The sequence below is a fragment of the Numida meleagris genome, chromosome 2, assembly GCF_002078875.1.
Source record: "Numida meleagris isolate 19003 breed g44 Domestic line chromosome 2, NumMel1.0, whole genome shotgun sequence".
Lineage (NCBI taxonomy): Eukaryota > Metazoa > Chordata > Aves > Galliformes > Numididae > Numida > Numida meleagris.
This window is the reverse complement of record NC_034410.1, coordinates 131931062-131943759: the sequence shown is the minus strand read 5'-3', so window position 1 is coordinate 131943759 and position 12698 is coordinate 131931062. Positions and strand designations below refer to the sequence as shown.

The following is a 12698-nucleotide window of genomic DNA, read 5'->3' as shown; positions in this document are numbered from 1 at the left end:
ATTGTTGAGTAATAATTTCATTTCAGCAAATCAAGAACATTTTGAAAGCGTACTAACATTATTTTTGTTTTTTCCTGTATTTAAAAGGAATGATTTCCTAGTGACATCAGTTTGATTCTGCAGTATGTCAGTATTACCATATTACAACTCAGCATCACGTGTTATTTATTAAAGATAGAACTCAAGTCACTCTTAATTTTAAATGCAGAAATGTTCATATTAACAATATGAAGTTGATTAAAGTGTGTTAAAGTTGCAATAAATTTGATTTTTATGCATTTGAAAAATAATGCAATTGAAATGTATTTATGGAAAAAAATGTGTGTTTTTCAAATGAAGGGGTTTTTTTTCTTGTTTATTTATTTATACTAGTAGTTTTCTAAGCCTATGCTATCTTTCACTGCACAAAGTGAAGGAATGGAGAAGAATAGGAGTATGAAGAACATGGAGTGTATAAGTAACAGTCTTCTCAATGCTGGGAATGGAATATATAGTTATTAACTAAATTTTGAGTATTCTTGCTGCATGCTATTCAAATTTTATTAAAAATTAGGTATTAAATTCTATCCCTTTTGTTGTCATTGGTGTTGACTTAAGTGCAATCATAATTTTACCCTGAATTTGCTCATTCATTTATGTCTATTGATTAATGAAATGTAATAATAATATGAGTGCTGGAGGAGGTCAGTATTATTGGTCTTGCAGTAGCTCATTCATCCAACTCATGGGCAGTAAGGAAAGAAATTTTTACAATCATTTTTCTCTAGTTTCAGTCTCTGTTTCTAATACTCTTCCTTATTCTCCTCTGTTTCATCCAAAATGTGGGATAGAAAATTTTGAATACTTACAAGCTGGTAAACAGATCAGTTTTCATCAGAAATATTTATGAGATTCAGCTTGTGAAGAGTTTCTATGTTGTGTTTTTCAAATAAGGTAGACAGTTCCTTGGATGAGAAATTCAGACAAGACTGTACTACCTCTTGGCAAAAATGACAGTATTTATATTATCTAAATATGTTTTCAAAAGGAAGCATGAATTTCTGATATTTCACAAGTGTGTACTAAGAGATTTAGACTATTTCTTTAGCCATAAAAAACATTTCATGTTTGGTAATCATAGAATCATAGAATTAGCTAGTTTGGAAAAGACCTACAAGATCATCCAGTCCAACCATTCACCTACCACCAATAACCCCACTAAACAATATCTCTCAACGCTATATCTAAATGGTTCTTGAACACCTCCAAGGATGGTAACTCCACCACCTCCCTGGGCAGCCCATTCCAGCACCTGACCACTCTTTCAGAAAAGTAGTATTTCCTAATGTCCAGCCTAAATCCCCCTTGGCACAGCTTGAGGCCATTCCCCCTCATCTTGTCACTAGTTACAAGAGAGAAGAAGCTGAGCCCCAGCTCACTACAACCTCCCTTCAGGTAGTTATAGAGAGCGATAAGATCTCCCCTGAGCCTCCTCTTCTCCAAACTGAACAATCCCAGCTCCTTCAGCCGCTCCTCATAAGGCCTATGCTCCAGACCCCTCACCAGCTTCGTTGCCCTCCTCTGAACATGCTCCAGGGCCTAAATGTCTTTCTTGCAGTGAGGGGCCCAAAACTGGACACAGTACTTGAGGTGCGGCCCCACCAGTGCTGAGTAGTGAGTAATCTTAGTACTTTCTCTGTAAGTCAGAGTAGGTGGCTTGCATATTAATGCAATTTACAGAAATCCATACTCTGGATGGATTCTGAAATAACAGTAAAAAAACCAACTTTTTCGTATTTAATATATGTCATAATATTTTGAGAGCATACTACAATTATAGATTTTTTTTATGTTTAGCACGAAGCATTGAGTAGTACTTATTTTAGGAACTCAAGTCTCAACTGAAGAAATATGTATTTCTAAATACATATGTAACCATTAACCTCATAAAAAACATTTCATGATCTCAAGTGATTAGAAGAAATATTCTGAACAGTTGTCATAATCTTTAAAATAGGTTCAGCTACTGTTTATGAGAAGCAGGTTGTATCCATAGGAAAACAGTAACACTTACTACTATTTCACAGACATGCATCTGAACATCTGATATAGAAAGAGAAGAAAAAGGACTCTTTCCTGCTTGACAATTTTGACTAAAACCAATTGCTAATTTTTGTCAGCCTTAGAAAAATACATTGTTGTAGTAAATTGCATTGCTATTTATCTGTCATTTTATCAATTATTGTAACTATTAGTTGTACAATAAACGAATGTGTATGATAAAGTGTTTGCTCACAACCATATATATATATATATAATTTTCTAAGTAATTGAGATATAAATAAGTGACACATCATGTTCAGTCAAGGAATCCTGACATTCCTACTTGAGAAGTTTTATACATCATTTTGAATTATGAGCCTTATTGGCAGGACTAAACATTTATTAGTGTGCTGAAGGGATGCATAACCAATGCTTTTATAAGAGTATAAAGCATCATATAAATGAATAACAGTTTTGAATGCCACAAATAATAGCATGCTCACAATAAAATAAATAACAAGCTATAAAAAAGAACATCATAATTTTATTAAGATGGTTGATATACGTTAAAGAAAAACAGTAATTGACCTGGCAAATAGCACAGTGCCATCAGTTCTCTTTTGATATATGAAAAAGTTGAGTGTACTCAGTGCTTCACATGATAGAAAATGTAATCTAGTGTTGAAGAATAATAAAATTTACTTATATGCCATATAGCAACCTATAGGAAATCAATTTAGCTGATTTTTTTTCTGGTATTATATTATTTAAAACTGCTTATCTTCAATTTCTAGCGCCCTGTGGAAGCCGGTCAACAGGCTCTGAAGGGACTGTATTATCACCAAACTACCCCAAGAATTACAGTGTTGGTCACAACTGTGTTTACTCTATCACTGTTCCTAAGGAATTTGGTAAGTAGATGTAATCTCATTCATATCTTTTTTTCTCACTTGGATATTTTCAACATTTTTGGATGAATTGTGTGATTTGAAAAAGCTATTTTAAACTGATATCTCTGTTTATATTCTTTATTTGTTATTTTTATACTGCACTGATTTCTCAAAATACTTCTACTTACCATTATTTTTAGAAAGTCCACATGAGGTGAGGGAGGAGTATTTGTCCTAAATGTATGCTAATACGCATAATGCTTGGCTTCTCAATCACGAGTCAGTGACATAGTCTTTCCCAAGAACAAACTTAGAGCAGCATGTCTATTACTCTTTTTCATACATTTCCAGATCCTCCTTCAAAAATTCACTTCTATCCCTAGCATTGTTTTGGTGATAATGTGAGTCTTTTGAAGATGCCTTCTGTTCTTCAAAAAGATCAACCTTTTTAAAACACTGTTTAATCTCTCCTTATGAACGATTTTATCTCACTTTATTATTAAGCTACTGATAGCTTGTCATTTGGACTCCTCGGTAAACAGTGTGCCACATAATCATTTATTATATATATGCTTCATGTTTATGCTTCTATATGTAGGACTTTATTGTGACCTATAGCTTCTCTTTCTGTTCACCAAATCATAGATGCTTGTGGATGGAAATGAATATTTATAAATCTTCCTTCATGTTGACTTTGCAAACATCAAGAGGGAATAACAACCAAATGGTGTTTATTATAATACTTAGTATTGTAAAGATTTTCTTTTAATAACTTGAACCCATCACCTTATTCTCATTTAAGAGATCTGATAGACATGTACAGAATGACATTTTAAAAAATGTGCTGAATCTCACTCTCCATCTTAAATTAAAGAGGATGGATATGTCTTGCCTTAATATCTTCAACCAAGCAATACACTGTTGAATGGTAGGTACAGACCATATAAGGCAATCTGAAATATTAAAAAAATAAAATAGAAGTTGCCATGGGCATGAACCTTTCTATTTCCTATCCTCTTTTCATACAAGTAATCATTTCAAAGTCTGAGGGACTGCTAATAGGAATGCCTTGTCCAAATGATGGTTAATTGTCAGTAAAATGGAGTAAAACTATGAAGACTGCTTCAAATTCTTGCATGCCAAATTGTATGCTCAAGACACTAATTTCTGGAGAAAGGAAAAGTGATCCAATTTGTGCCATGTATTTTAGAAAAAGTGAATAAGCCCATCTTTCCATCCCAAAAAGAGAATGACTACAAAATCAATAGACTTCCAAAAAATAAATGTAAGACTGTAATTACTGGTAGATCTTGGAAAATATTTTTTCCCCTTTATTCATAAAACTATATTTTAAGGAATAAATCTACTTTCTGCACATGTTTCTACAAGAATTTGGCATATGTACAGAAAAGCTGACTGTTTCACAGTATGTTTCATAGAAAGGCTGAAAATATTTTAAGAAGATGAATCCCTTAACCCAGAAAGGTAATGAAATTCAGTTTTATTGACCATGAAAATTTATTAAATTATCAGTATTCTATTTCAGTTTTCTGGTTCATTCTGTCAGTTTTCTAAAGTCTCTAAAAAACATCATGCAATACTGAGGTTGTGTATTTATTATTAAGAATGGGAAAAAAGTATTCGCTGCTTGACTAAGATCAGCAGCTGATAGACAATCTTTTTCTCTTGGCATTCTTTCAACTCTATTGCCCTGTTTCCATTTCTGTTTTTAACACAGTTCCCTTACTGCAGGATTTTCAAATGATCTTATACTAGTATCTAAAAGCATGAATAATGTTTAGTAGATTCTAAAAACTGAGCTTCAAGAGCTCAGCATTAAAAATGTATGGAAGTCTTTTTCTGCAATTTTCTCCCGATAACTGAGCTTCATTTTTAAGTACAAAAACAGCACTGTTATCTGTGATAGAGTTTAGAAACTCTAGCCAGAACTGAAATCTCATTGTGCAAAGTGTATCAGGCAGACAGAGACATGTTCTTTTGCCTCAAGGATAAAAAACCAAATTAAAGTAATATGCAATTGATTTTTTTTTATAATGTAGTATCAATATAGACACATATTATTACCAAAAAGGAAATATTTGCAGCACTGAAGTACTGCAAACTTTACTCTGCTCTCATGAGACCCCACCTGGAGTACTGCATCCAGTTCTGGGGCCCCCAGCACAAGAAGAACATGGAGTTGTTGGAGCGGGTCCAGAGGAGGGCCACAAAGATGATCAGAGCACTGGAGCATTTCCTCTATGAGGATAGGCTGAGAGATCTGAGACTCCTCAGCCTAGAGAAGAGAAGGCCTACAGGAAAGCTGGGGAGGGCTTTTTTATGAGGGCATGTAGCGACAAGAAAAGGGGAAATGGTTTTAAACTGGCAGAAGGTAGATTTAGACTAAATATTAGGAAGAAATTCTTATTGTGAGGGTGTTGAGACACTGGAACAGGTTGCCCAGAGGCGGTGTGCATGCTCCCATCCTGGAAGCATTCAAGGCCAGGCTGGATGGGGCTTTGAGCAACCTGGTCTAGAGCGGAGTGTCCCTGCCTGTAGCAGGGAGGTTGGAAATAGATGATCTTAAAGGTCTCTTTCAACTCAAACCATTCAGTGATTCTATGATTCCATGAAATGCTTCATTATGTTAATTTAGCTGATTGCCAGAAAACTGCTTTGAATCAAAACTTCTCTGAGTAGACTTATTGTCGCTGGTTCATGTCTTTTCACATGAGTCTTTTGCCAAGTTAATTTTCAGGGTTAAATAGAATAATAATGATGTCATGTTGCCCAGATCCAGAAAAAATATGTAAGTTTTGTGCATTGTAGTAGAATCAAGCAGTACACCATCTCCTCCGAATGAAAATGTAATATTCTTGGAATAAAAATACAAAATAAATTACTTATTTGAAACATTCATTTTTTTTTAAGGCATGGTTAACTTTTCACTTAAGTATGATTATATAGCTATGCAATAAATGCAATAAAAATGAGTAGGATGGGGCTTATTGTACTGTGTGTGTTCTAGCAAAGAAAAGAATGTAGAGATGATGAGCCAGATATATGAAACTGAAAAGCCTACCATATGCATACAAGATGGACATAGTAAGCAGTATTTGCAGCATTCAAATTCAGATGCAGTAATACAGTCTGTAAATCTGCACAATCTAAGTGGGAATATTCTAAATCTATGAGTGGTACCTTGTCTTGAAGAGCTGCCCTTGAACATTGCCAATTCATCTGCACACACGTTTTAGATGTGTATGTGAATAAAATAGATGCAATTTAGCCCTTTGGTGAGATACTTTTCTTGGTTTACTTAGGTACTGTGGAAGTTAGATATCTATCCTAAGCCTTTCTGATGCTTGCCATAATCAACAAAGAGAGATACATAGCTCCATGGCATGATTCACCCTATCTAAAACATCTATCTGTAATTTCTAGGAGATAAATGCTTAGTTATGTAAAAGAAACATCACACTCTCATTTTGTCGTATTTTTCCTACCAGTTACAGCAGGTTAAATACATGAGAGAACATGTACAGCTACCAGTATAATCTATACTCAGCCGATTGTCATGTTGCATGTATTTAACAGCTTAATGATTTTATCTTGTGACTGTGTGGTAAGGCTGGCCTTACCTTATTTTGGATATATTTCAATTCATAGCCATTTAGGGGATGGAGCTTGGGTGATCTAAAGTTAACTTTGCTTAGGGATTTTTCTCTTCAAATTTTTAAACTCTAACACTGGAGGTGAACTAAATCTGTATCATATTTTCAAGCATGTGTTATGCAATAACTTTCCTGCTTTTTTAAATATTGTAAGGTAGGTACTGAGGAAGAATTTCGGATGACGACCTCTATTATGTTAGATTTTCCACTGAAACAGGAAAATATGGCCTATAGCCTATCTATACATTAAACACAAAACTGTTTTTTTTTGTTGCTATCTGGAAAAAAAAATAAGGCAAAAAAGATGGGATCAATTATATGCTGAAAATTTGTTAAGTAGCTTCTGCAAACTATATAAAAATGTACCTCAACATTTTGCCTAAAACATAAATATTTTAAGAGTTTAATACAAATTTAATTATAGTACAAGAATTTAAGTTACATATCCATGGCAGGAAATTATTTCCCTATTGATTGAAAAAATATTTCTGTGATAATTTTGCATATTTTAATAAGGAGATGCATGGGATATATATTATTTTCATATTTCAAATAGTGTTAAAATACTATTTAATTGATTCATGTATTTTGAGTCTATATGAATAAAATAAAGATATGAATATATTTATACAAATAAAAATATATTGTATGCATATACATGGTAAATAGCTAATAATTTTTTTTATCATACTATTATGATGATCAGACAAATTAGTATGCTACCTGTTTAAGATTTCAGTGTACAGGAGAACAAAAAGGAGTATCGGTTATATAACTACTTCTATTTTGCTTTTCTGATTCATGGCCAGTTTATGTCATTCTGTACTGAGTATATAATTTAAGGAGGTGCCAGAAGGCCATTTCACATCACATTCCACTTATCTGTTTGTCTTCTAGGTTTATGAGAGCAGAGACTGGCAGGTTTTGTATACAGAAACTCACAGCTGGGGAGTATTTCATTCATTGATTCAGTGCTTAACATGTTTGCCAAGTAAGCAGATGCCAGTAAAGAAGTCATCATAGGGTGACTTTTAAAGGAGATTAAACTAGTCCATGTGTTTCTTGAGGTAAAGTTGGAAGAGATTTACTACTTTAGTTGCTTAGTATGATTTGAAGTCACTTTTTCAATGCCACTTTTATATTTTTTTTCAGTAAAATTGATTAATTCTGGCTCAAACCTTAGTGATGTTTTTGAATACAGCAACATTCAGTTTAATACAGACCACTAAATATCTTGAACTATTAAGTGTGACTATAAAGATATGGAAATAGTGTAGCTGCCTCTCTAATAGCTTGTAAAAAAAGTGAAAGGGTGATGAGACCACATCTGTAGTCTTCTAAGAAATTGATGGCCTCAAAATAAATAAAATAACAGAACTATAATTCCAGTGAGATCATGAAAGATTTATATTTTTTTTTCTTTTGAGCAGTGTGACTTTAGCTCCTCCAAATATTTAATTATTAAACCTTGTTCACATAAAAGGCTGTTATTAAAATAGGTGCAATGTGTCTACATTCCTGATTCCAAATTAAAGAAAACAGACAACACTACATTACATTTCGTCACTTACATGCTTTGAAATGCATATTACTGTCCTGGAGGGCAGGCTGATTAGTGGCAGATTCTATAAGATTCTGCTTTTGTTACATTCACTTCTCAGGTCAGAACTGCAGTACTCTGATAGCATTCACTGCCATAGATGAGATCCTTTTAACCTGAAGTTATATGAATAAAGGAAGTATCATTTTTACTCTTAATTTCTGTGTGAGTGAGAAGGCCACTTTCTCATTCAGCAAACCTGCACAGTATGGGGTTGATTAGCAGGTACAAAATTGTATACTTCTGACCATGAAACTCTGAAGCATTCTTCCCCTGCTCCCCTATAGATATATCCACTAGCTGAGAGCCTGCCTCATTCCTCCGTTTAGAACGAGGATATAGTCCATCTCAGAATACATCAAATTGTATATGAAGCCAGGGAAAGAGCAAGTAAATTTGCTCTGTAGAGACTGATTGTTCAAGGATCAGGTCTTGCAGCTAAATGGTGGAAATCTGTAGTTCAACACTACATTCCTAGGAATTGCACTTTAAAAAAAAATCAAAGGAAAGGAAAGGAGATAGGTTATATCTGTCTTTCCTGATGTAAATGACCTTGTAATTCTTATGGAACCATTAATTTTGTATATTTGACAATATAAAATCCCAGATATCTGGAAAGGTCAATAGTGTTGTGTTGAACAAGATAAATTTTGGCTGAGAGGGTACACCTCTAAAATGACAAGAAATGAGGGTTCATAAAATCATAGAACAGCTTGAGTTAGGAGAGACCTGAAGGATGATCAAGTTCCATCTCCCCTGCCACAGGCAGAGTTGCCACCTGCTAGATCAAGTACTAGATCAGATTGCCCAGAACCCCATCCAACCTGGCCTTAAACACCTCCAGGGACAGGGCATTCACAGTCTCTCTGGGCAACCTGTTCCAGCACTTGTTCCAGCATCTCACCAATCTCTCCATAAAAAAATTCCCCCCAACATCTAATCTAAATCTCCCCTCTGTTAGTTTAAAACCATTTCCCCTTGTCCTATTGCTGTCTACCTATTTAAAAAATTGATTTCCCTCATATTTACAAAATTCCTTTAAATACTGGAAGGCCACAATGAAGTCCCCTGCAGCCTTCTCTTTTCCAGGCTGAACAAGCCCAGTTCCTTCAGCCTATCTTCATAGGAGAGGTGCTCCAGCCCTTCGATCATCTTTATGGCCCTTCTCTGGCCTCTCTCCAAAAGCCCCACATCTTTCATGTGTTGGGGGCCCCTGACTTGGATGCAGTACTCCAGCTGGGGTCTCACAAGGGCAGAGTAGAGGGGGACAGTCACCTCCTTTGCCCTGCTGACCACCCCTCTTCCTATGGAACCCAGGATACCATTGGCCTTCCTCACTGCAAGCACACTTTGCTGGCTCATTTTAAGTTTTTCATCAACCAGGACCCCTAAGTCCTTCTCAGCAGGGCTACTCTCAAGGAGTTCTCGCAGGTTGTATACATATCTGGGACTACCTTGACCCAAGTGTAAAACCTTGCACTTTGCTTTGTTGAACCTCATTAGGTTCAGAAGGGCCTATCTTCTGAGTTTATCAAGGTCCCTCTGGATGTCATCCCTTCCTTCTCTGTATCATCCTCACCACTCAGCTTGGTGTCACCAGCAAACTTGTTGAGGGTGTACTCAATCCCTTCATCTATGTCACTGATAAAGATTTTAAAGAGTATCAATCCCAAGATGGACCCCTGGGGTACACCACTCATAACCAGCCTCCACCTGGACATAGAGTCATTGACCACAAGCCTCTGGCTGCGACCAATTCTTTATCCTCTGAATAGTCGACCCTTCAAATCCATATCTCTCTCTCCTTGTGAAAAACCTTGCAGAAGTCCAGGTAGATGACAACAGTTGCCTTCCCTTTGTCCACCGATGCCATCACTCCATCATAGAAGGCCACCAGATTACCTAGGCATGACCTTCCCTTGGTGAAGCCATGCTGTCTGTCTCAGATCAGCCATTCATCCCTCATGTGCCTTAACGTGTTCCAGGAGGATCTGTTCCATGATCTTCCCAGGCAGAGAGGTGAGGCTTACCTGCCTATAGTTCTCCAAGTCCTCTTTCCTCCCTGTTTGGAAATGGGAGTGATGTTTCCTTTTCTCCGTTCCCCAGAGACTTCAACTGACAGCCATGACATTTCAAATATGATGGACAATGGCTCAGCAACCACATCAGCCAGCTCCCTTCGGGCTCTGGGGTACATGTTGTCTGGCCCCATGGACTTGTACATATTCAGTCTCATGAGTCGATTTCAGACTTGCTCCATCTTAACTGTGGGGGGGAATTGGCTTCTCAAGTTCCCACCTAGATTTCAAGTTCAGGGATGTGAGTTTCAAGGATATGAGAATCCTGGCTGCTGGCGAAGACTGAGGCAAATAACTCATTGAGTACTTCAGCTTCAGGTTAAATTTCCCTCAGGCTAAAGAAAACCAAAAGCTCTGTGAAAATACTCTACTGGGAAAGTATTTTAAGTAGGCTGTGAAGCATTACAAAAAATGCAGATAATTCTAGCCTATCTAGACTTCATCTAAACAAAGAGCATTGTACTGACAGGATTGATAGCATTTGTCTTGCACCTCTGTTACTAAGTTTTGGAAATAACCCCTCCCATTTTGATAAAAGGAATGAATAGTAATTACTACTTAGCTGCTTATAAATATCACTAGTTGGGATTTAAATAATCTGAAAACTTTAAAAGTTAAATGTGTTTTCAGTTACCAGTAGAAATCACGTGTTTGACCAGACTTTTTTTTTCCTTTTTTCTTTTTTTTTTCCTGCATGTTTATACCTTTGTAGCTGCATAAATCATTAGGAAAATCAGCCTAGCAGAGCAACTGCAGAATAACCAAGTGCCCACTGCCTGATAGAGGAGTTTCACTGGGAGGCAGTAAAGGACAGAGAAACATGTCCAGGAGGAGTCATTGTGCAATCCAAGTTTCCATCTTTAAGCTGTATTTCAGGGAAGGAACTAGTTGGGATCAGACTAGGATCAAGGAACTGAAAAAAGATCCTTTTGAAGAAGTCCTCTATTAATAAACCTTGTCAGGACTAGGCCCTGCTCAAATAGTTATAATCCATATTTGTCATCCTTCCTCTTCATTATATTCCTTTGGATATAAATAATTCCTCTCACAAGTAACTTTATCTTTGACTTAGATATTTGTGTTCACCACTCTGCATATACAGATACAATCTTCAAAGATTCAGAACTTCTCTCAGTGATTTCCTGGCAATTACCTTTGCTTAGAAAAGAAATAAAAAAGGGTTTGCAATCCTCATTAAACTTGGCTTAATGTTTCTTCCATTTGCAGTCTTGACTTACAACCAAATCTTTGAACACTGTTTATTTTACACAAGAAAGTATGTTGTTTTCCTGGCTCTTTCCTGTTTGTATCCAATTATTCATTTATAGTCATTTTAAAATAGTTGTTCTATTAAATTAATCTATTAAATCTATTCTATTAGCATAAGTAAATTTTAGGAAAATGTGATTAAAGCCTCCAAGGAAAAATTTTGGAAGCCAGACATTTGCATACATTTTGTAGCAAAATAATAATAATAATAACATAATTGACTCACATCTGGTTATTGTTGTTGCTTTAATTTGTATTGCCAATGTTCTTATTAATGACTAAAAATACTAATGCCTACATTAAATTAAACAAGAACATTCTGACAGGGCTGTATAGGCATGGGTTTTCTGTTGATTTCTACGGCTTGGTGCTTACATTAAAATTTCTTCCAACTTAATAACTTCACTGTGCAAATAAATGCAAATTGTCATAAAGGATTTCTAAATCCACTGTACAGAGATAGACAGATCATTCAATTTAGCGCTTTCTCAGTTACCTAGTCTTAACAAATGGAATGATTACTAGCTTTAGTGAACCTTAAAATGCACATATTCACCAAAGGTCTTGTAAACAATTTTTTTTTACCCGTTATAATAATATTAAAGCTACCAAATCTATGATATAAATGATCATATAAATGCTTAAAGGTTCAGAAACTAATTTTTTAAGGATGTCCTCCTTAGGAAAAAGGTTGTATTCAATTTCTGTTCCTTGTTTAGAAAAACTTTTAATGATTTGTTACCTATTCTTAATGTATGAATCATATTATTATATAATTTATTTCTAATGATTAGCACGTTCCTTATTTTTCTTCAATCCTGCAGATATGAGTAGTGTTATATAGTTTCATCCATCCTACTGTAAGTTAAACAGGAAAAAATATGCTTTAAAATGTCTTCTAATAACAAAAGCTATTCTCTATGACTTTGATTTTTAAATTCAGCCATACCTCATATTCGTAATTTATTTTCTGGTTATTCCTCCAAAAATCATTGTATAAAATAAATGAGACCTAATAATTCAAATGAGAGGGACTGTGTAGCATTATTACAATTCTCTATTTTCATTTCAAAATAAGACCACCTAAGTGATAGACTAACTGTTCACAGATCCTTAAAATATAAAGTGGCAGATTCAATGGACATATAATATAAGTTTACTTTGT

General features: G+C 35.3%; 1 protein-coding gene across 3 annotated transcripts in view; it reads left to right on the top strand.

Moving 5' to 3' along the window:
- Window positions 1-12698, top strand: part of CSMD3 (CUB and Sushi multiple domains 3) — a 641503-nt gene that overhangs the window by 496711 nt on the left and 132094 nt on the right. For all 3 annotated transcript variants that reach the window (XM_021388208.1, XM_021388207.1, XM_021388206.1), the window contains one exon: window positions 2817-2933. In XM_021388208.1, the coding sequence (XP_021243883.1) occupies window positions 2817-2933 (117 nt within the window). The remainder of the gene's footprint in view (window positions 1-2816; window positions 2934-12698) is intronic.